The 25,321-nt window shown below is 39.0% G+C and overlaps 2 protein-coding genes across 3 annotated transcripts in view; one reads left to right on the top strand and one right to left on the bottom strand.

Moving 5' to 3' along the window:
• The window catches only part of LOC113172783 (obg-like ATPase 1), a 38,637-nt gene extending 19,232 nt beyond the window's left edge, over positions 1-19,405 (bottom strand). For both annotated transcript variants that reach the window (XM_026375807.1, XM_026375808.1), the window contains exons 1-5: positions 19,282-19,405; positions 19,078-19,169; positions 14,107-14,250; positions 12,640-12,767; positions 1,644-1,819 (exon numbers count right to left, since the gene is read on the bottom strand). In XM_026375807.1, the coding sequence (XP_026231592.1) occupies positions 1,644-1,819; positions 12,640-12,767; positions 14,107-14,250; positions 19,078-19,169; positions 19,282-19,296 (555 nt within the window). In that variant the 5' untranslated portion in view covers positions 19,297-19,405. The remainder of the gene's footprint in view (positions 1-1,643; positions 1,820-12,639; positions 12,768-14,106; positions 14,251-19,077; positions 19,170-19,281) is intronic.
• Positions 19,406-22,594: 3,189 nt separating this feature from the next.
• sp9 (sp9 transcription factor) lies at positions 22,595-24,593 on the top strand. The gene is made up of 2 exons (XM_026375806.1): positions 22,595-22,813; positions 23,295-24,593. The coding sequence occupies exons 1-2, from the start codon at positions 22,793-22,795 to the stop codon at positions 24,591-24,593; spliced, it is 1,320 nt and encodes a 439-aa protein (XP_026231591.1). The 5' UTR covers positions 22,595-22,792.
• The last annotated feature ends 728 nt before the right edge of the window (positions 24,594-25,321 follow it).

Below are 25,321 nucleotides of genomic sequence, written 5' to 3'. Positions count from 1 at the left end.
ATTTTTCATTAAGCACATTTTAGAAACACAATGACTTGTGTGGTTTTGACATGATTGTTTTTTTAAATACATGTTTTATAATTTACTTGTTGGTTTAGACTTTTCTTGTCTTTCTTTTTCTGTCACAAAAAGAAAAAGACACCATGCATGTTTAAATATAGATTTGGATTTTTAACACAGTAATATAAATGTAAACGCTGCATCATGACATTTATTATTTATTTATCATTTATTAAGTGTTAAAATCCTGATATATAAACAAATTTTAAAATCTACTACAAGCAGTTTTTACTCATGAAATTTTAGGCCACATAAAGACCTGTAGAACCACTGAATGTAACTGTGAAATTAGATTTTATTCCATTATTTAAGAAGTACTCATCATCTAAGTAGCTGCATAGAATTATTCCTTTTATTTCATATCTTTTTGTGAATCTACAAAACAAACAAGCACTACTGTTTTTTGAAGGGTGCCTTTTCAGACTCAGTATTGATGTACATGTTCTGCATATAGATGCTGACACAAACATGTGTATGTCTGTCTGCACACAGCTGAGCGTGTCAACTGCCAGGCTCAGCCTGTGAGACAATCACACAACCCCCCCCCCCATCTAAAAGCTTGGTGCAGGCTTTGATAAGCACTATTCTTTGCCATCTAAAGAGGTCTTCTATAGATTCTCACTTGCCGACATGTGCACAACCTTTGACAAGTAATGTAGATCATTTTTATTCATTGCCTAAAATTGTTAGCGATTATGTGCGTAAGCGGCCACCTGCCTAGCCTGAAAGGCTCCTGTCTGTGGGGCTACAGGGGTGTGGGGAAGTGCTGTTGGCTTTAAAGGGGGGTTTAGTCTGAGGGGAACCAGCCAAGCACGGGCCTCTGCAGCAGGTGAAATAGCCCCTCTCGTTAGCGTAATGAGTGGTCAGAGCCTTGGTGTGCCGGGGCCTGAAATTGGGCAAGTGAAAGGCCAGATCCCCTCGCGTGCTGGCCCATCCTATTCTGCTCCGATGATGGAAGGGCATCATGAGACATTTACAGCCAAATCATTGCTAAAGTTGGCTGCTCAGCCTCATTACCTTAACAGTATGACCGCCTGAATGTGTGTGCATCCACACATTTTGATCTGACATCCAGGATGTTGATTTTTTTTTCCTTTTCTTTACCCTGCATTATACCCTGCACCTTGTTGCACACAACCCGACAATCGTCTGTTAAAGAATATCCTAAACATTTATGGTATTCATAGCTAGGTATAGGCAAACGTGTCACACACTGTATGGCCTTACACAATTTCCTGAGCTGCTGTAGGTGTATAAGCATGAGCAAGAGCTGTTCCATGATTTGAGTATTACTTTAGATTAAAAGAGCTGTGTGGAAACACTTTCATTAGCCCAGTGCTGTGACCCAGGGTCAGCAGCTGAATAAGTAACTCTCTATTAATGATTTCTACAGCAGAAAACCCCTGACCCCTGATCACTTTCAATCCCAGAAAGGGAAAAATGGGGCAGGGGGAGGGGTAAGACCTATTGGAGGGAGATTAAAAAAAACATACATTTTTTCTCCTTGGCCATGTGTGTGGGAGGGTTATTATTTGTGCCTTGCTGTGAGGGGAAGCAAAGGGCCTGCTGGGACATTGACTCACATATTCTGGTTTGAGTTTCTTGTCACCGCCTCTAATGGCCGTCTTCTCCAGCTTGTCAATAATAGGACCGATCATCTCCTCATCTTTCAGCCTCAGCTCCTCATGGATGATCTCCATATCCCTCACAGGGTCCACTGTGCCCTCAACATGGATTATATCCTCATCTTCAAAAGCACCTGCAGTGATAAGACACAAACACACAAAGAGCATCAATACACAATTATTTTTTTTTTCCAGCAACAACAACACTGCACTATGTGAACATTTATAGAACAAGCAACAGACTGAGAGCTGCAGAATCAATGACATTTTTTATGATGACTTTTTGTGATCAAATGTAAAACAGTGATTACATTTAGCCCCCAAAAATTATTAGCTTTTGCAGAGAATATGAAAAAAATAAACATCCACATGAAAAAGCACAGGGGGAGTCACAATCAAATCATAACAAATGTGATAAAAATATTCAGGAATATATTAAATCTTTCTTTTCTGTGCACATATGTCAGAACTGTAAGAAACCAGCTTACAGTGTCAAAGTAAGTTCCACCAAAATTGGCTTTAAGTGCAACACAACAGGCTTGTCTGTCAATCTGCAAGAGCGTCTGGTCATGCAATTCCTATCCCACAGTCTTAAAACAATTAGCTATTAAGTAGAAATATGAGGAACAAATAAAACTGAATGTAATTTAACAAAAAAAAATAAAATAAAAAATCAACAATATTCAATGAATTGGACAGTCGTCCTCTAATCATTTGTTTCTTAGCCGTGGTGTGTGCTGGTGATTAGGTAATGAGGCTCTGGAGCAGACCATTTAGCCAGCAGTGGCACTCAGGGCTCCTTCTGAGAAGGGGAGGGGGGGTCGACACTGGTGTACATCTGTCACATCAGAGACACAGGCTTTAACATTGCCAGTGCCAACTGTTTTAGACTATTCTCCTGAACCTTATTCCAATGTGTTCTTTAATTTACAACCCATACTTTTGGTGTGTGTGTTTTTTTTATATATCACCACTTAAATATAAGTAGAAATATTACAATAAGAAAATAATTCAGTGCAAAGAAGGGCTCTATAAATGACAAATCATTATAAGTAAAACGTTTATAATTTATGCAGAGTGCATCATATGTTGTTTATAGAAAGTCATGATCAGTTGAACATAGTTTGGCATTAAATGGTGGACACACCTTCACAAATCAGTCAACAATAGTGACTTGTGAAGTTTCACACTGTGGCTTAATGGGAATGCCAACTCATTCAACAGGGAAGTGGATGTCAGGTGACTGATGACTTGGATTTAAATATTGCCGTGTTGAGGGACACTGTGTTTGGAATGTGCACGGTAGAGTCACTAAATGTTATCAACAAGTCATATTCATGTGTTGACACCTGAGTGTGAGACGGACTGCTGACAGGTGAGGCCCTGCGAGATAATAACGTCACCAGAGTGATCCACACTACTCATCACGTTAACTGTCACATCATCTCTCAACAAGTTCTAACAGTGATGCGCGCAGAAAATACTGATGACTCACAGCTGTGCGTTGTTGTCGGGATGAACAACAGTATACGTGTGGTTCTGACAAATCTTTGCAGAGCTGCATCCTGTGTGAATGTGTCATATCACTAACCAAGAAAGCTTAAGAGAAGTAAGTTAAGTTATCACCTCCGGTTGGTGTATACAAGTTTAGATGCTAGATGTTAGTGACACGCATGACGTGGCTGTATTGGTGGGAACGTTCATCCAGACATCAACACCCCACACAGAATTAATTACATTAACTATCATGCTTCCTGCATCGTAAGAATTAGAACTGCTAATCACCAGCATGTTAACATAGTCATTGTGAGCTTGGCAGCATGTTGTTAGTATTTAGTCCAAAGCAAAGAGCTACGTGCATGTTTGTAGACTTTTCTTTTCCACTAAGAAGAACCAGTGCCTCTGAGACCAAGTCGGAGTATTTTTTAAATTGTAGACTTTAATATTCCCATAAACTCTCCAGTAAATATCCAGAACATAACATCTATTTCTTTTACGGGGTTAAAAACAGATAAGCACCTGCATAAACCACAGGGCTTTTACACTCTTGTATCACTCATCAGTCACATGCGAAAAGCACAGCCGAACAGCAAAATGATACACAACCATAAATCCTACACCAGTGGGTTTATTACTCATGCAAGTCAACAGAAGCTGTGGACTTTTGTGCAAGCTGTCATCCTGTGCGTTGTCCTCATGGTGAAATGAACTTATTCAATTACTCTTTGCCTAATCAGGCTGTTTTGGTTCCTCTCCTCTTGCAGAGGTACTCCACAGTATAAACAGTTCACTTACACCACACAGAAAGGGGCTAATCAGTGGAATTATTGTTTTGCTGCTCCAATTTACCAGCTCCCTGTTCAGCACTGATTGGAATGGAAATTTGCTATTGTGTCTGTATGAACTCAGAAAATATAATGCAATGTAATCATTTTGTTAGCTGCAAGAATATACATACATTATAAACAATTACAATGTATAGTTTTGATACAGTGTGGTAAATGCTTAGGAGACTCGAGTTCAGTTTGGTACATTATTAATTAGAAGTGAAGAGGTTTAAAATAAAACATTCATGTGGTTAATAAACCGCTCATATTATTGTTATAAATCACTGTTAATGAAAGCAATAGAATTTAATATATGGACAATCATTTAAAAAAACATTTCTTACTTTTTTAAATAAGCAATCAAACCATTGTTATATTAATTAATAATAATAAAAAAAGCTAATAAATAAAAAATTCAAAGTGGCTTAAAAGAGCAGGAGCAGCTGATCACTCACTATTTAGTCATCAGCTGACACTCTGTTCTGACGACCACATATTCCAAAGTAATTTGCTTTAATTAATTTCGCCTAATTTAACATTCACATCTACTGCTATCCCATTCAAGGCTTCGAGCCAGGGAACAAATGCACAAGGTGAAAGAGGGGCGAGAAATCTGAGGGGGCAAGCTCCACAATTAGTTCCTTAACAGGCGGGCCTGGGTAAGGCTCTGTGAAGACTGCTCCCATAAGGCTGCGGCGCCACACAAAGCCACGTGCAAGATAGGAAAAACACACAAAAAAGAATAAGGAGGTTGGAGTAAGGTCTGTCTCACTATTTAAATTTAACAGCTTCATTTCCTGAAGACACTATTAACAGGTGCTTCTTTATTGACAGAACAAAAGGATTAGTCTCCAGAGGGTGAGTGGTGTGTTCAATGGCCTGATTGAGGATCAGGCTAAGCTCTGTAAAATTATGGACTTAAAGTGGGACTGCAAGCTGGCATAAAGAAGAGACAACTCCATACACCTGCATTTAGAAATAAGGAAACCATTTTTACAGAAAAGAGAATAAATACATTTTAATGTTGTCTTACAATAACCCCATGAAGCAAACGTCCCTGTGACACTGTTAAGAACACATGGACTAAGGGATGCAAGTCTTGCTCTCTTCTTTAAGTTTAACAACTAAAATCACCAACTCAGCTCTAGCTACCTTATATCATTACTCTTCTGTCAGGTACATAGACAACGCAGTTATCCGAGTCAAGTCGAGATCAATACTGATTGAGCTGCTTCCTCTGATGTTGCTACCTGGGAAGATATGTGGTCAACATAATTCAGTTAAATTACAGTATTCATTGACTTCTAACTTCCTGTGCATGTTTTCACATGCAAGATGGGTAAGAGCACATCTAAAGAACTTGCATTCCTCAAGCTGCTTTTAAAATGTTCATGCAAACACAGTGCCGCAATTCTCCTGGTATTCAGAGCAGTAAAAGCTATTTTATGAGTCTGTCAGGAATGGCACATTATGGATGTCTTCCCAGCATAAAAACACTGGCAATGCACACAAGGGTATTTATGTTCATTCAAGAAATATCTTCTTGACATTCATTTTAGGATACATGAAATTGACAGCAATTTGTAGTATGCTGCTTCTGTAACAGAGTTTGTGGCATATTCAGCCTTGTTTCTTTGCATATGTCAATTATGGCAAATACATTGGCTGCTAAAAAGTAGTCTGACACCCGAAAATGGTGGGTTTGAGCCCTTGTGAGATACACTCGTGTTTTCTACATGATCCCATATATCAAAATAGATCACAGTGAAATCACAGTGCTTGATAGTATGAATATGAGTACCTAACAAGGTGTCTCCAGTTTCAGTGTAATGCCAGCCACAGTGTCTCATAGGAAACTAAAGGTGCATCTTTCAGCCACGTTTGAAATCACTGACTGAAAAAAACTAAACCACATGTAGGGGAAAGTCATTCACAAAAGCCTGCACTGTGTGCAGTTGATAGGTGAACGTACAGGGCAGGCTTCAGCTTTCATGAACTCTCGCAGAAAACAGAAAACAGTGTTAATTCCTTATCATTAGCTTAACCTCTGTCATTCCATTTATTTTGTTAAACCCCGGAGCATGAAAGTGCCTTGATTGAAAGGAACCATCATATGCACACCACTGTTGTCCCACATCATTCAGAGAACAAACCTTTTTAGATCCTTAACTACTATAGTGCTGCTGATTGCACAGGCACCAGCAATTTCCTAACCAACCGCCACCTGAACAATGATGTGTTCAGCTTTCAGGCCCTCCAGCCTTTCAAAGGTGAATCATTTCACAGTTTGGAACGAGATCTCCATAGCAACTCCTCTTTGAAGGGTTTAGAATCACCATCCAATAATTCTATGATCATCGGGCCTTGCCATTCCCAGTGGTTCTTTTCACAGCGGACAGGCAAGGGGGGCATGAGGAGAAAGCAGGAAGATTCTACAGTCTATTTCAGGCAATTCATCTTGCAGCCCCATTAGAATTCAAAATATTGCGACCTTCAATCACTGAGCATGTTATCTGGAGCTGTGGCGATCTCCAGTCAAGATGGGTAGACATTTTGCTCTAATCATCCACGATGAGTGGAGGCTGACAAAAACTCTTCATTCTCGCTGAAGCAAAATGCTCATTGAAATGCTGTGACAGCACCTCAACACACTCTGAAAATACACAAAAGAGGATTCCTACATATGGAATTGCATTGGTTAAAACAACTAAGGTAAACAAAACAAAAAAAAAAAAAAAAAAAAAAACCACATGCAGCACAGGGCAGCTCATTTTTCTGACCAATTTATGGTGCATGGACATTTTCACTTAAAAATAACAAGGCAAGGTTGGCAGGTGCAAGAACGCAGTTCAGACTGTCATACAGCAGTTAGTGTAGTTCTGTCCAATAGGATGTGGGAAGTGGGTTGAGTTAACTTTGCTAAAATAGAGTGTATTGCACCTAAACTTAAAAAATAAAGAAACAATATCCTGCAGTTCTACCCACTATCTGTAAGTATGTAAGGCAAACAAGTTACAAATTGGAACTTAACATTTTTGTTGGGGTAGTTAAAGGGAAAGCTGTCAACAATAAAGAGTAAGATTCACTGAAATGACCACATTAACACACAATCAAGTCACTATTTTAACAAATTCATCTTGTAATTAAAACTAATTGTAATTGTTCATTCTTTTACCTCAATATTTGTTGCCTATACTATTGTGTCATTGCAGTTCCTTGATAATAATTATAATTGTTTGAAAAAGCACAAAACAGCATTTCATAGGGGCAAGAAAAAGTATGTAAACCTTTTGGAATTTGAATGGTTTCTTGCATTAGTTTGTCATAAAATGTGATCTGACCTTCATCTAAGTCAAGCGCATGAACAAATATATGTGCCTAAAGTAATAACACAAATAATTCTGATCTTTCATGTCTTTATTGAGAACAACCATAAAAATCTCATAGTGCTAGTGGAAAAAGTATGTGAATCATTAGAAATAATGTGTATTAGTAAAGTATGGTGAAGGAAACATCATGATATGGGCCTGCTTTGGTGGATCAGTGCCTGGCCAGCTTGCAGTGTTGAATTCCTAAGTGTGTCAACAAATTCTTCAGTGTAATGTAAGAATGTCTGTACACCAGCTGAAACTCTGTAGAAGTTTGGTGATGCAACAGAACAATGAACAAAAGTCCACAACAGAATGGCTTCAGAAAAACAAAATTTGCTTTTTGGAGTGGCCAGGTCAGAGCCCAGAACTCAACCCCAAAGAGATGCTATGGAACGACTTGAAGAGAGCCACACATAAGATGTCCAAAGAATATGATAGAGCTATATATATATATATATATATATATATATATATATATATATATATATATATATATATATATATATATATATATATATATATATATATCATTAGATGATATCATATCATCTAAATAATAAAAATAATAATAATTTCGTGGTGAATTTGGAGAACTAAGCTGATCCATATGTTGGTTTGTTGTTCTCATGGGATTTGCTGACAAAAAAAACAACAAACCTCAGTTATGTCCTTTAAATTGCTGATATATTAGAAATGCTTGATAATTTTGATTAAGACATCAATGCAACAACTAATCCAGGAACTGAATAGATGACAAATTCAGTCTTTGTCTGCTCTATTAAGATAGTCACACGAATGGAAGCTACCAAGCTGGCTGACGTGTTTTGGATGTTTGTCAAGTTGGAGAATTTGTAAGTTGGTGAGTGATAAGGCAGAATTCCTGGAGAGCAGCCATCACTGGCGTCAGTGAGGAGGCAGGTTGGCCATAAATCATCTCTGTCTCAATAGTCTGAATAGACAATCCAGTATGCTCTTAAAGCCTGCAGCTAAACAATCAGTTTGATTTGTTCACTATAAGCGATTAGTGGAGTGTGGGCTGATGTCCGACTGAGGCAACAGCCAAACACAAATGTCCTGCTACATTCAGCACTGTGCGAGCCAATCTCCGTTCATTCACTCTTTATCATCAGATTTGATTATTTATCAGTTAATGATGATTCATGTGGAAGTCACTGAGGATATTGGAGATCTTTAAATAGTGAAAACATTTCTGAGGTGAGTAAATAGGACCAATGTCTGAAGGTAAACAATAAGAGTCATCACCAAAAACTAAAACAGACAGTTGGTAACACTCCCAACATGTTTGACAGGTTTGTTAACACACTTATTATCACCACAACAACAAAACCTAAGCTGTTAACATGTGTTTAGTTCACATAAATATTTGTAAACAGAAAAGTGAAGTAAAATTCACTTTTTTTTTTAAATTTTCATGCTGATGATTTCATGAGAAGACTGATACATTCACACCAGTGAATATGTAGCTACTGTGAGCAACCGGTTAGATAAACCAGCTTAAGGTCTGGAAGCAGATATAAACAGTTAGTTAGACCCTTCAAAGTTAACAATAGTGTTTTTGTTTCTTAAATTATGGTTTGGTAATTAAAATATCACAAAAATGCTGATATTCATAGATTTTTGATTTGTCCATCCAAAACCCAATGGTTTGCCCAAGTAAACAAGGAAAGACAACTGTTTAGCCCATAATTTTGAGAAGTTACTAAATTATTTGCAAATTCATTTACTGCCAGTTGACTCATTGATTATTAAACTAAATGTTACAGCTGAACAAAGTATACAGCAAGGTGACATCTGTCCTGCTCTGATGCTAAGAGTCCTTGTTTTCCATTCAGACATTCATCTTTAAGCTATGCTGTCATACTGCAAAACAGGTTTGCTAATGATCAATGAGCCTTTTAACTTGACAAACTTACATTAGCAAACACAACAAACACAGAACTAATGTGATGAGCCTCTGTAGATATTCCATAAAAAATGACATTTCAAGTTACAGTGTCTACTCTGTATTTCTGACCAATCAGAGGTTGTAAAATCTGCTTTTCTTCAATAACAAAGTTTCTAAGTGGCCCCAAACTTTTGAATGGTACACTATAGTAATTGATCAACAATTTGTCCCCAACACTACTGCCATTATTTCAATACATGCAAGGACTTTGTTGAATCTACCTCTTGCAGCAGTGGAGTAAAGAGAAGAATCGCAACTTAACTAGAAGCCCAGGTGCTGAAAGTCATGAATATCACAGTGAAAGACGAAGTCTGCACCAAAAATAACAGCTACTTTCCAGTCGGCTGCACAGTCACAGCTAGTCCCTTAACATTAACTGTGCTATGCGACACTATCTTAAGGCTAGATTCTTACTGAGTAAATAAGTCTTTATTAGAAGTGAACTAGAGATTTCCTGCAGCAATGTGGGAACATCTAATTGCTGGAAACCAAACATCTGGGAATAAGGCCAGGTGAGCTGGCAGAGTTTCTAGCAGGGGACAGAAGAGTAGATGAAGTAGAACATGTCTGTGTCTTGTCTCAGACATTGAGGATCCAGCTGCGTTCCAGTCGCTGCAGAAGCACTGGGAGCACTTAGCCTGCAAACCATTTGGTTATGAGACCAGGGAACACCAGGCATTGAAAAGAATCAGCTTTCAGGATGTCATCATGCAGCTTAATAGCGGCGGGAAGGTATTGTTGAAAGTAAATCCACTGTTTACACAGGCTATTCAAAGTCATTAGGGGTTGAAAAATATTCATAATGTGCACGCCACTTGAGGAATTTTGTGACCAGATATTAAAAGAGCCCCACTTAGACTATTCCCTGGAAAATGTTATATTAAAAAAAAAAAAGTAGTAACCTATTTTGCCTGAATGTCTTTGTAAAACCTTTGCAACACTTGTAACTGTTCATTACTTTATAAATTTCACAAGTTCCAAACCAAACACAATATAGAAAATAAAAGATCATTAACTAATTTCATCGACAGAATTGGCAGGAACGTAAGACTGATCAAAAAAGTTCAAACAAAACTTCAAGACTTCATCAGATTCAGGATGGTTGTTTGTGTCTTCAGTTCGCACTAACAATCGCACAACTACATTAAGCTGTTTCATGTTACTATCACTCTGCAGCATCTTTATATATCCTTATACTAATTCTAAGACAAAAAAAAAACAAACAAAAAAAAAACATAACACCCTAGACAAGAAAAGTGTGATTCCCCACAACCATATAATCAAGCTATATAAAAGTAGTGGCTTCAGCATTGCAGTCTGCCTGACACCAGATAGATATAATTACAAAACAAAACCAGCTATGTTTAATGGTTAACTTGTGAAACATACCGCATTGTTTCCAAGGACCTCACGAGAGTGGAAACAATGGCATGCCAGAGCAGACAGATGTAAACACACACAGAAGAAACTTTCGATGGTCCAATTTCCGATGTGTGAATGTTTGTCTTCTTTGTATAAGTAGGAACAAAAGAGTTGGTTTATGGGCGATGATCTGGCATATACATTTAGTCCACATCAAAGGAACTGTGGGTGTTTTCACCATGTTTACAATAATGTATATAAAAATACATTCAAGCTACGAGTAAGTAATGTATAGCTTATTGTGTGCACATTATGCATATTAAAAACAACCCTCTAATGACACTGTAATGTAATATATTAAAAGCTCTTTAAAAATAAGGCTGATTACTTTTTTTTTTTTTTACAATAAACAGATCCCTTTTAAAAAAAACTTAAAGCCACAATGAAATGATTGTCCTAACACATAGTTTTCTGAGTAGTCAAAGCCTGATGTAGCTTATTCCTCTGTTTGCTCACCACAAAACTATTAGAAACACATCAGTGAAGCACACAGTTGCAACGAGTGACACCATCCTGGTGCTGTACGCACTAATTCACCAAATGCGCATTAATCTGCTGTTAAAAATAGTCCTTAACAAAAGAAGTTTGTATCTAGAGTATCTAGTATCCTATCTAGTACCTAACAGTAACCTGAATTATATGTTTTATTTTAGAAAATCATTGAAAACTGAAGTGACAACAGTTCCTCTTACCTGACACTTTACTAAGTCTTACAGTGGGTGGTCTTTCCACTTCCACTTCTCACAAACTATAGAGTTATCACACAGAAAGGTTGTTTGGAAAATACACTGGAACAGAAGTAATACACTTGTCTGTGGTATACAGTCACAACTTAGGAACAAAATAGGAAAATGGCCTTAATCTTTACCCTTTCTATCCAGCTGTTGTATGGCTACCACCACCGGCTCTCTAATCAGAGCTCCTTTCACACAGAGAGTCAATAACGACATACAATCAGTAAACAAATTCAGCTATTCTTAAAAAGGCCTCTGCATTCATTTCAGTTGCTGTAATTTGAATTATTCTAGCGTGTAACACTTTAATTGTGTAAGAAGAAGACCATGTCAGTGACACAAAAGGTCTTGAGGGAAACTTAGGAAGTGTTTTGAAGATTGTCTTACACAGGGACAGTTTACTGTAGTGGTGGCCATAGCAATATTTTGGTTATTAGCAGTTTTTTACAAAGTGACTCAAAAAGACACTGTGTAAAAAACAAAAAGGAATGTGTTTATTAATAACATACTTACCTCCACTGTACCCAAAGTTAATCAAAAGTGGCATTAGGAATCATTTTTCAATAATACGTGTTGCTCCCTCCCAACTGCCTTCCAGCGTTTCCAAACCTCAGGATATGATTTTGATTGTGTGAAGCCTGAAGCAGGCGCAGATCCTTTCACTTCCCATTTTGGTGATTCTCATTCAGGGTGCCTCCCAGTAGGAATGTGAGGTTTGGTCTGACTTCTTTAATCCTGACTGTTGTGTTGATCTTGGCACCCACCACACAAAATGCCCTGCTGGCAAAACTGCAGCACAATTAAGGCCTCTACTTTAAGAAAAGCTGGTGGTGGAGTATTTTAGCATGACCAAAATGTTGTCAATGAAATGGCTTGTAGTATTAGATACTAGTGCAGAGTGAACACTCGGCAGACAGTTTAGTTGGCAAAACAATCCTGCAATAAATCCTCCCTTCATGTAGGTGACAATCTGTGTGAATGTTGTGTCAGTTTTTGCTGAAACAGGTTTAGGTGTTGACTCACCTGTATGATCATTTTGGAAGATGTATGTGGTGGTGGTGAGTTTACGTTTAATGTTACCTGTTGATGATGTAAATTCCCATGAGGGAAAGCGAGACTGAACCTGTGACTCACGTGTCATGTGGAAGATACCATCACAGGCACTGATGTGGGACAGGAAGGCATTTCCCAGGCCTTGGCCGGCATGAGCCCCTTTCACTAGGCCAGCAATGTCGACAACATGAAGGAATGCTGGGATTTTGCTGCAATCCAAGAAGAAAAAGAAAGAAACATTCATTACAAATTACAAATTTAGAGATTGTACCCCTGTGAAACTTTTTAAAATGTTAATAATTTAGCAGTCTTACATGTCAAAGTGGTGCCCAACCAGTGAGTTTAGTTAGGATTTAAGTTCATGATGATGAATTGGATGTATTATACTTAGAAGTATGGTATGAATATATTTGCTTCCATAAAATGTCAGAAATTGCAATGCCATTTAATAAAAGATCACCACAAATTATAGTTTCCAAACCATAGATTTGAGCCAACACACACAAATAACTAAAGTGGTCTCAACAACCAAACCCAAGAAAAGACTAAAACCAACAATGGATTAGTCTGTATCCATGCTTCAGGAGGTGACTACGCCGACTGTGGCACTTATCCCCAAGGTTTCTGGTAAGGACATAAATAATAAAGATGTACTTTCATTCAGTAAAAGAAAAACAAAGTAATTTCTGTAACTGTAGCTTTACAACAATATTTAAAAAGACAAAGCTGAGCATGTGTTGGGAACTAGTTTCAAAGTCAGACTGATACACAATGGATGCACTATAGTATTTTTTATGTCAGTGACGCCTAGTGCAACAGCATGGCTCAAGAAATTGAGTTTTTGGACAATAATGGACCTCTCTGATTCATACTATATGAATACGAGGAAAATAGAAGATATAGTATGTGTTGTAGTAGTAGTAGTAGTATCAATTCAATGCTAGCTTTGGTGTTATTCTGAGATTTTTGTAAAATAAGATATACTGTGGAATATTCTTACTCTAAACAACTGGATATGCAATGGTGTAAAACTGCACTGTATTTTAGCACAGTTAACTTTGATTACTAGTGTATTTTTTTTTATAAATAACAGCTTGGTCTGCGTGGTTCAGTTAGGATATAAGGATATATCACATAACTAGGGCAGAATTGAGTACATGCATGCTAATGACATTCATACTGCTCTTTGAAAAGCAGCACCTTAGTTCAAGTAACTGAAATTCATACACTGGGATGTTCTGGGCTATTCAACATACCAGTTATTGTCAGTCAAAAGAGATATCTAGCTAGTACTTTGTCAGTATAGCACAGCAACTCTGAATTCAACTTGCTTTAACAGCCAATATAAATGTGTATGATAACCAGGCGCTGGAGATTCACATGTGTCAGCTTTTTCTTTATGAGAAAACCTTAGAGCAGCACAGCAATCATATATCATACAAAACCTGCAGCTACACATCAACAACATTGTTATATGTTTCCTCGTACCTATAGCAAGAGACCACAGATGTGAAGTGTGAATAATATGTGAATGATGAGACCCCATACCTGGCAGGTTTGTGGAATTGGCAGAGGAAATCATAGCGTTCATCTGGAATGGGCACTCTGCTTTCATTTGGGTCAATGGTGCAGAAGGGGAAATTTTCAGCTGCAGCCTGACTCTTTGTCAACACGTTGAAAAAGGTTGACTTCCTGGAAATAAAAACAGCAGTAAGGTCAATCCATGTAAAACCGCTGGTGTGTAGAGCCTGATGGTTTGATAGAATGATCCTGAAACACTTATGCACGATTGTCTTTTTATTTACTCAGAGAGAAAATAGAAAAAAGGTTATTCTAATGGATTGAATATTTGACCACTTGAATCAAAAATACTATACCAATTACAAGGTCAGATAATCCCATAATAGATCAATTGTACATGGAATTGGGGAGAAAATGACATTTCTGATAGATCTCAGCTGTTGAACATGATCAACCAAACGCTCCTGTGTGTTGTGATCACAGAGAGATTTATTTTCTACGGCACAAGCAGCTCAAGTGTACTCAAAATCTACAGACAATGGCAAGTGTCTAAGAGTAATAATGGCATGGCAGTTAACTGTAATCCAGGACTTTATCCCCTCACTTGGTGCTTCACATTGAAATGATTGTTTGCCAAGTCCTATAGACATGAAATTGCTTGTGATTGCTAAAGGGCATGCATTAATTCCTTATATATAGCTGGATTGTTTCTCAAACATACTTGAAGGCTTTTCTTAAGTCACCTTGTGGGATAAAGACAAAACAATCATAGCCATTGTAAATTTTATAATTACTTATCAACTAAAAAACAATTGGTGCAATAAGCAAAGTGTATTGGGTTAAGTTTGCAAACAGAAATTAGCGAGTTCTTTTTACACTTCGGTGTGGTGCAAACTGCTTTTTACAACAAGGTAAAGAAGTTATAAAAACATGTTTTAGGTAAAAGAGATAAAAGAGGACTAGGCCCAATTTATCATCCTCAAACCCGAACAAAAACATTTATTATTCGCCATCATCATCATGCTTCTGTCTTTTGATGACAACGGATCAAACCCTACCTACTAATGATGACTGAGTGAAGTGTGGGAAATTGCCCGAAAAGAAATAGTAAGTAGATTTTAAGATTATTGTGTCAATTCCCCAATGTAGGTATTCACTGGGGAATTCAGATAATTAATGTTAAAAGTTACAAAGACGTTTAATTTTTATCTTTAATTATTGCAACATTACACTTGTCATAGATTATATTTGACTGACACTCAAAATACTTTGATCTTCTGACTGTCACTCAGTTCACTTGCACAACAAAGATTATGTTTAGGCTAAAGGATTTTAAACATCTTATATATTCTTGTCAAATACAACTTGTAGCTACCATGAGCATACGGCAAAATATATGTAAACTACATGAAAAGAAGTAAAGTAGCGTTTTGGTTGGTGGATCCACTGTCATCATAGCCTGCTATGTCCGTGCTGTGAATGGACCTTTTGACCTGTTGTCCTAGACAGAGAGTGAAAGAGTCTCAGCCAAAAAAGAAAAATAAATATTTAATGACATTATAACATTTGTAATTCCAGTACTCTTACCTAATAAAGATTTTTAATTACACAAGTATGGTTACAGTGAGTAGTCGATAACAAATAGCTGTGGATCCACATCAGGATATAAAGGGTTAAGAGTGTTTTTTACTTTGGTAAATTAAGCTGTAAATGCCAAATTAAGCCTGTAATGTCTCCCCAGTCACACATTTTTCTACATATATTAATTTCTTCAAAAGAGTCAAGAGGACAGCCTGTAAGACAATGATAATACATGTGAGTACATTTATATTTTAAACATGCAGATGTTGCACTATCCCAAATGGAGTTATGTTTCTAATAAATGACATGACATTTGTTATGGTTGTTAACGGTCTATATGAGAAATGATGACTCTAGCCAGTTTGCTAGCCTGAATAAGGATGTGACATTATTTGTTTTTCTGCTTCAGTGCCTTGTTAATCTTAATCATTTCGGTTTTCACTAAGCTGCCTCATTCACTTCCATGATGACACCGTTAGATTATCTATCCATTCCATACAAATGAACAGAATACCCCAGGAATTATATTTTTCAGTTTCATATGTTTCTTATGTGAGCAGTTTTATTTTTTTTTTTTTTTTGAGAAAAAGCTAAAGAAGTGGCCATCTTAAAGTCACATTTTGGGACTTTAGGACAGAGATTCACTGTTGATGTTGACCTGAGGCAGTTAGGTCATATACTGTGTATAATGTGAAGTATGGACAAGATTAAACTTCTTCACGACTACAAGCAGGAGAATGACATTAAGTAGAGCATGTGATGGTCTAAATGTAGGAATAGGTTGGCTAAACCACACTCTCAAGTTTCCCACATGTGTGAAAAATGTTCAGTTACGCCCAACTAACAGCAGGCTGGCATCTGAATGGTTCATTCATTAAGAAACCATAAGAGGGCTGACAAGTTGTACTTTGACACAAATGTAGTATGGCAGCCCACAACCTCAATGATTTCTACTCTTTATACCAGGAAGAAATTGTGGCTTCACTGAGGTAAGAAATTAAAACACTGGACACTGGAGAGAGCTTTGTACAATAAGCTCTAAAATCTGGGAAAAAAATAGCCATAAGATCTAGCACAAGCATGAACGTCTTTAGGAAACAGAGTCTATGCAGTGTATGTTCTCCATTAGTATCTACTATATACATATGTGTAAAAATAATGTACCATCAGCCTGACTGCAGCTTATTGGAAACAAAATCTGTGGCTTTACGTTCAGCGATTCAGCAATAATACTGCCTCATTCACATTATGACATTATGGCCCTTTTCTATCCCTGCAAAACCTGCAGTTTTCAGATCTTAAAAACAATCCAGGCTGCCTGAAAACAACAGTTTGTTAACAAAGAAATTTTAAGAGCTGCAAAACGATGCGAACCTGTCAGTTGAAGGGAACGTGACCCATCACTGTAGCCCTTCCTGTAGCTCAAAAGGGGCTACATGGAAGTAATGTACGGTCTGCCCTGTGATTACGCTCTGTCAGTGATGCTGCTGCAGGTCTTGGTAGATGCTGACAAGGTGGATTTGTCTGAGCAGATCTGACCGGCAGACAGTGTGTCAGCCTCCTAACACACTATGGCCATGCCAAACATAACTACAGTCTACTAGAGATTCTTGTCAAGTTGTCCACCTTGCCAATAAAAATCTCTTTCAGGAAAACAGGCTAAAGACGGAAACACTCTTTGACTCCCCAGGTTTGTATCTTGGAACAGTGCACAAACTGATGCGCAAACACATTTAAACAATCATCTATTTTTACCAGGTTACCAATAAATGATTCTATCCTGCCACGCATTTTTTCACACTTCACATTCATTCCTTTGTTTGATCACATCGACCCACTAAAAACACATTGAAAACACACTCCTCTTTATAGTAAGTGCCATCCTATTTTTTTAATTTCACCACTAGTTGCTTGCTGTTTACTTCATTTACATAAATTGCTCCAACACGCCCTCATCACTTCCACAATACAAGCATCCTCCTTATAACATAGAAGTGAGAGGCGGCATCTGGGACTGTGAATCAACATCTTCAAACTTAGCACATAATTGAGATTAGCTAGTATAAGTTTGTAGAATAATCTTAGTTACAAATGGTTCCTGCTTAAAATCCTGCTCTGGATTCACAGGTTTAAACTCAATCACCACCTTTATCTACTAAAAAATGTATGTATGAGCTGTTTTATAAGCAGCTTGCACAATTGTATTTGGACAGAATCAAAGTTAGGGCATGTGGAAAACAGAAATAAAAACCACCTCCCCTTGCCTTTGCAAGTATAGGTTACCTTTAGGGTACTCTCCATGTTGTTTGTCAGATATAACAAATTTTTCAGTAGTTCTCAATTTTATTATGCGGAAAATCTAGTTGTGCAAATCCTCTTACACATAATAATTTTCTTTAAAGTACCACTGGCACTGAAGATACCAGTGAGACTGGTAGTTGATTCAAACAACTATGGGCAAATTGCCATGTTGAATTCCTAAAGAGAGTCCTACTTCATGGAGGAGTATCAGTGTCTGACTTCATGTTGAGTTATGTTGCCTTGAACATGCGACAGACTTTAACATTCTCCTAAAAAAAGATGCTTTCTGTCAATATTAGAGTCATCTAACTGGTTGAATCTGCGGCAGGGACTGGCATGTAAGGTGGGAAAGCTCTGAAAATCCTGTGTTGGCACTTTGTGATGTGGGCTACCTCTGGTTGCTCAGATATTCCTCCACAGTTCAAAGACTGAAGCCACAGGTTAGGTGAAGTAGAAACTCTAAATTGCCTGACATATGAGTGTGACAGTGACTGCTGGTGACTCTTCAGTACGTGTTTTCTTTGTGGTTGAATGAAAAGCACTCTATAGTGTAAACTGAACTTTGGCAAGTGCATGCTAGGATGAGCGAAAAGTCAGTATTTAACATGAATAGACAGCAGGGTTTGTTAACTCTTTCCAATCACCACACTTATCTACTGAAGAATTCATGTTTGAGGTGTTTTATAAACAGCTTGCCAGTTTTATTTGGACAGAAACAAAGTTAAGACATGTGGAAGGAAAGGCTCAGCATGAAAAGCTTAGGAGCACTCCTCTGGTTGTTAAGAAGAACTGGAGCTTTTTCTATCTAGACTTTGTAAAACGTTTCTGTCTGTATATCTACAGCCAGGAGGTAAATCATTATGCTTGTTGCACTGTCAAGTGCAGCATGCGCAAAGCTTTGCAGCTCTTTTGGTGAAACGTGTTCAACTTCTAATAATTTAAATCAAGTCTAACATTGTTTTACATGTAAATTCACACGTTCATTTTCATTTCAACTCATGCACTCTGCTGTAGTGAGTTTGCATTTACAAGCATTTTTATTTATAGCATCGTAGGAGTGGTAAGCAGGGCGTAGTACAGTATCTGTGTATATTAAATAAAAATGTTTTCACTTACCCGACATTGGGCAGACCAACAATTCCTATTTTCAAAGAGGTGCCAAACCTTCCAATCAGTGGCGGTGGCTTTAGTGCATCATCTCCTTTTCCCTAATAAAGACAATGTGAAGATGTCTGCCATCAGAACGAGAACTTGCCATTACGTAATCTCCAGTACATGCATGCTCATTTTTGAATGGGGCTACGCTTTACCAAAACGCACCTTCTTTGGAGCCATTTCTCCCACTTAAGTATTTGCTGACTTCCACAAAAGCTCACCAACTCCGAGAAAAATGCATTTATTGGCAGAAAATGGGCTAAGCTAAGTCCTCAAATGTAACCAGTCGACTACACTTCAACTGGCTCGCTCCCTGCACTCAAAATAGAGCAGGCAGCCTCTGAAAATGAAAGTTGACACTGTAAGCTGGCAGGCTGACCTGCACTTCCAAATTTAGCTGCCGATGCTATCGATGCAGGCTGATGAGCTGCTATAAAATCAATCTTACAGACAGCTGTTAGTTAAAAAGTGGGTATTGAAAGTGTAGTTAATCTGTAGGAGAAGCTTGACAACAGCTGCCTGCTTTTTTTATTGTCATGTGAATCATCTGTCTTCATGGCTGCCTAACAGAAGACATCCACGAGTTGAATCTCTACACTGACACGTTCGAACACTTTTGTCATGTCTGACTGCTTTACGGCTTAATCACTTCCTACATCAATGAGCCCTGATTGTTCAGCAGTTTGTTTCACGCTGCACTTTAATATATGTCAATTACATTTTCTTGCTCTGGTCTTTGTTTATGTGCCATGAGAATAAATGATGACTTGGAAACCTTGAAGTGCGAGAAAGAAAACAAACTCATGGGAAATGGCAGATGAGACAGAGTCATTGTCATCCAGATTAAAGCCACAAATAACAAAACAAAAAAGAACTACTGTTTGTATTCACGATGTAACATGACAGTCCGAAAATATAAGAAAATTATCAAAGGTTTAAAAAAAAATCATAATCACGATTGTGCCCACTTTATTATTCAATAACTGTCCTCTGATCCATCATCTGATCAACCGTGATACAAGTGTAGTCGTCAGACAACAATGCACAGCTTCAGCACCACACAAATTAAGTGTAACACTGTTGAACTCATAGTTTCCACCAACTGCCTTTGAGAGAAACAGGTGTAGCCCCATGAGCGCGCAAAATTACAACAATTAGTTAAATGTCCTCAAATAAACTTCCCTCAGCAGAAATACAAATTAAAGCACAGAGGGGCACAGCCAAAAACCATCGGCCAATCCAGCAGCCTGTCTAGTTTAACATGCAGAAAATGAGGCTCTAATAATCTGGATTTGAGGCAAGTGAGGCTGGCTTTGTAGAAAGAATTTAAATGAATAGGTCTGAATTAATCATTTATCTTTTGTTGATGGGTGCACCCCCACTCAGACTCATCACAATAGATGCAGAGCATTTTGTTCGACCAAATAAATCATTCCCATTGTTTAAGGTACATTGATCAATCTAATGGCTTGTAATAGGCTCCTAATTGCCACAGAGAAGTGCTCACAAATGGAGTCCAGAATTACAGATTCAAGTCAAAATTCTCACTTGAATGACAAGGCAAGATCATGTTCCCCCCTTTTGTCTCAAGTAAACATGGCCCTAGGAAAAAAAAAAACATCACTATTGTTTTATTATTTTACGTTAATAAGACAAATATATTTCCTATCAAATAAATTTAAGACAGGTTGGACTACACAATTGTATTTATTGTGATTCCTGTGCAGCTCTCTTTGTTAGGCTGAACGATCACACTCCTCCTTATTAGGATATAACACAAATAATCATGTACACGGGGATATGAACATCACACAAAAACTGTAATAGACTGTTTTTTTTTTCAATATTAATTACAAATAAAAATAGAAAAGCCATGTTTTTCTATTTTAAAATAATGCCAACTCGTTGAAGTCTGATTTCCGATTTTTAAATAAAGAAAATATAAAAACAAATGCTTACATTCTTCGTTAATTTTCATTTACCGCTTGAATTTATTTAATTTCTTCAGCAACAATCCACTATGTTTATGTAGAGCAGACATTTAATACTGTTAACAGCACTCTGCCAAATTGTCATGATTGCAAAAAATGATTCAATTTTCTTGGCAGCGCTCAGTATTTGATGAGACTGATTTTTATTCACCCTTCCAAAGGTGGGTTTTAAAGCAAAAGGAGTATTTGAACAAATTGCGCCTTGTGTTGACTGGCAGCATTCATACACTATAATGGAGCATTATTTCCCCGTTTTGAATACTGTAATGCACATCTTTCGGTCAAGCCTTTCTCTGGAAAATTGCTTTAACTTTTAAAGGGATGATGATTCACATCAGAGCAGGTCAATTTTACATTGTGCCATTATCCCCGAGCGTTTTTAACAAGACATGGGATATGCTGACTTATTAAATGGTGATAATGAGGGGAAAAAAAACTGATGAGAGTCGTATCTTCTTAACTGTTTACAGTTTAATTAAACGTGTTAGACTGACGGTATGTTTTATTTCTCAGGCACAGGCACCGTGCCTCCTGTAAAGACAATATAAAAGAGAAGACAGGCGGCCTGGCGGCAGGCTCAAACTTTTTTTTTCCCTGACTATAAAATAAGAGTCTTTTAAAACAGGTCTACTACACGCGCTGATAAAGCAAGCTGTCATTTTTAATTAACCCCTCACCTTCACTCCCCCAACAAGTAAGTAGGGGGGGTGGCGCGTACAGCACGGACGCGCGCAAACGCACGCACGAGCACAGGCGCGCTTAGATTTTGGCTGAAAAAAAAAATAAAATAAAAACCTTATGTGAGTTCCTCGGTGACATTATGTTTTCTTTATATATTCAGTGATTGGTTGATTCAGACAGGTCGTAAATAATATAACCGCGGTTAGAGAAGCGAACTCTGCGCTGTCAGGGCCTGTTTCTGGAACTTGTCAGCCAAACTTAATCCATTCGTCATCTTCCATTAACAACAACAGCAACAACAAGAAAGGGGACTTTAAATTATAGAGCATATCAGATCAGCTGTTTATCCTGCGCATTAAGTGCAGCATGTGCAGCAACACGCAGCGGTTGCGCGCTGTTGTGATAAAGTCATCAGCGGCAGCCGCGTCTCTCGCATTGTTCAGGATACTCCGCACTTCAATAGCAACAATTTCTGAATGACGTGTCGGGCATGAGCTGAATATTGAAAAATCAGACGGGAAACCTACACAGAAGGAGAGTGCCACCACAATAGACAAACGCTGTAAAAATTGGTGAGAAGCTTACCTCGCGGAGAACTGACGCGTGAACTCAATTCTGCAATGAAAAGAAACATTGAGCCTCCGGGTGAGACATAAAAATAACTGTATGCATTTAAAAAAAAAAATACCAAATCGTGTCTTGTATGACAGTCTGAGCAGAGGCTGCACAACAGATGATTGACGGCGGGGTTTTGGTGTTTCTGTCTGCGGTCGAGCCTCTCATTGGCTGACTTCATCCCCAGCCATGAACGCAGCCATTAGATTGGCTGCGCGTCCTCGCCAGCTGTACTTCAAAGAACACGCTCTCTACAACTAGGTAGTGTTGGGAGCTGCGAGCCAAGAGAGAAACCGTGTGACCTGAGTCGAGCACGGTGAGACTGAGTCAAGTTGGAGCCGTACAGCATTGATATCGCGAACACTCCCATCACAGCACAGACCCTGGATATGGCTACGTCTATACTTGGGGTGAGTCGGAATTTGTGATTTGCAAGCGCTGTGCGTAAAGATGCAGCAACCTACTTTTCATCTGCAAGAAAAAAAAAAAACGCTTTAATGCTTTTATTAACATGTGTAATTCGAGTTTGCAAGTTAGATTTCCTGCCGTGCAAACTGGGCTTTCATTACTAGTTTTAGGAGTTTCTTAGAGCTAGTTAAAGTAAACAGTGCGCTCACAGCTCGGCGGCGTCAAACCAGAGCTGATCAAACTTTGGAGACATGTCCTCCTCGCAGATGAAATCTCCACAGTTCATATTTTAGAGTTTGTAAAGACGTTTGTCCTTATTTCATGTGCTTTGCGTTTCAGCTACTTCAGATCAAATGGTACTTTTAATTGTTAGAATTGTTTTAATGAGTTCATATTTTGGAGTGAATCTGCTTCAGTGCCAGATGAGTCTGCAGCCATGTTTGTTGTTCCTTGTTTAAACTCCAACTTGTTGTGTGTTTTCAGGAAGAGCCACGGTTTGGAACTACACCTCTAGCTATGCTGGCTGCAACTTGCAACAAAATCGGCAACACCAGTCCCCTCACAACTTTACCTGATTCGAGCGCTTTCTCAAAAGGTGGATTTCATCCGTGGAAAAGATCCTCCTCCAGCTGCAACTTGGGATCCAGTCTGCCCGGTTTCACAGTAGCAACAAGCCGCGCATCGACAGGACTAACACCGACCAGTGGCACAGGCAACAGCGCCTTTTGCTTAGCCTCCACCTCCCCGACCTCGTCTGCATTTTCCACAGAGTACAGCGGTCTGTTTTCCAACTCTGCCAGCGTCACATCTCAAGAATCCGGACAGTCAGCGTTCATCTCCAAAGTCCACACATCAGCAGAGACTCTGTACCCGCGAGTGGGGATGGCGCACCCGTACGAGTCGTGGTACAAGTCCGGCTTTCACTCAACCATCTCTGGTGATGTCGCCAACGGAGCGTCCTCGTGGTGGGATGTCCACACTAATCCAGGATCGTGGCTCGATGTCCAGAATCCCGCAAGTACCCTCCAGACCTCACTACACTCCGGGACGCCCCAGGCTATCCACTCCCAACTGAGTGGCTACAACCCGGACTTCTCCTCGCTGACCCACTCGGCGTTTAGCTCCACTGGAATCAGCCCCTCTGCGTCTCATCTACTGTCCACCAGTCAGCACCTGTTAACGCAGGACGGGTTCAAAACAGTCATCCCCACCTACACAGACGCTTCTGCGGCCAACGCCATGATTTCTGGGGGCAGTTCAGGAATAAGTAGCACCTCCAGGTCGTCCAGGCGGTACTCCGGCAGAGCAACATGTGACTGTCCGAACTGCCAGGAGGCTGAGCGGCTGGGACCCGCCGGGGCCAGCCTGCGGAGAAAGGGACTCCACAGCTGCCACATTCCCGGCTGCGGTAAAGTGTACGGAAAGACTTCTCACCTCAAAGCGCATTTGAGATGGCACACCGGCGAGCGGCCTTTTGTCTGCAACTGGCTTTTCTGTGGCAAAAGGTTCACTCGGTCCGATGAGCTGCAGAGACACCTTCGCACCCACACCGGCGAGAAAAGGTTCGCATGCCCGGTGTGTAACAAGCGCTTTATGCGCAGTGACCATTTGAGCAAGCACATCAAAACACACACGGCCGGGGGGGGAGGCAAAAAGGGCAGCGACAGTGACACCGACACCAGCAACCTGGAGACCCCGAGGTCCGAGTCCCCAGAACTTATTTTGGAGGGGGTGAATCCCAGAATCACTGTTAAGGATCCGTCTCCTCACGACGAGCCCTAATGTGGCTGCACCCCCCCCACCCCCCCCCCCTCCAAATGAAACCAGAATCCAAACTGCACAGCGTTGAAAACGGGTCTTATTCGACAGACACTGAGGGAGAAAACATGTCAAGAAGCGATGGCAAAGTCTAAAAATCTCTTCTCCACGGGCGTGACAAGTGTTTCATTCGTAAAAATAAATAAATAAATCCATCTAATAAAACCACTGAGTGATCTGCTGCAGGCCTTTGGAAATTTTTAGGGACAACTTCAAAATGAACCGGATGTTTGCTGAGGATGCGCGAAGCGTGTTGAACTTTGCTCGGACAGTGTGAGTCCCATCTTGTATATTGACGACTAAACTATGTGTTATTTTCATGTAAATGTTAGGCTATGATTGTTTTATTCGTGTTGGTATCCTGGAAATCAGGGAGTTTCCTTTCGACGCACTTTGTGGATATGTATGTACACAGCTTTTTTCCCCCAACTTTGGTTGATCATTTTATTTCTTTGCTAAAAAAAATATCTATATATAAATGTTTACCTGTATAAAGTCACACGTATAAGACTTTCATTTTATCGTAATTAAAACATCTTAAAAAAGGCTGTGATTGTGTGATGTAGATTTTATATGGTTTGTTAATTATTTGTTAGGCTTTTAATTTGAAAAAAAAAGAAAATTATTTTAAACCCTGAGTGATACATTATTACTCTTAATATCACATATAATATGTTGAATTCCCTTATTTT

The sequence above is a fragment of the Anabas testudineus genome, chromosome 21 (assembly GCF_900324465.2).
Source record: "Anabas testudineus chromosome 21, fAnaTes1.2, whole genome shotgun sequence".
Classification (NCBI taxonomy): domain Eukaryota; kingdom Metazoa; phylum Chordata; class Actinopteri; order Anabantiformes; family Anabantidae; genus Anabas; species Anabas testudineus.
This window is presented reverse-complemented; position numbering and strand designations above follow the sequence as displayed.

What these genes read in the sequence shown, in the direction of transcription:
- sp9 (XM_026375806.1), top strand. Translation starts at nt 22,793, where the DNA reads ATGGCTACGTCTATACTTGGG. An exon ending in TGGCTACGTCTATACTTGGG is followed by an intron (nt 22,814 to 23,294) that starts GTGAGTCGGAAT and finishes GTGTGTTTTCAG; the next exon opens with GAAGAGCCACGGTTTGGAAC.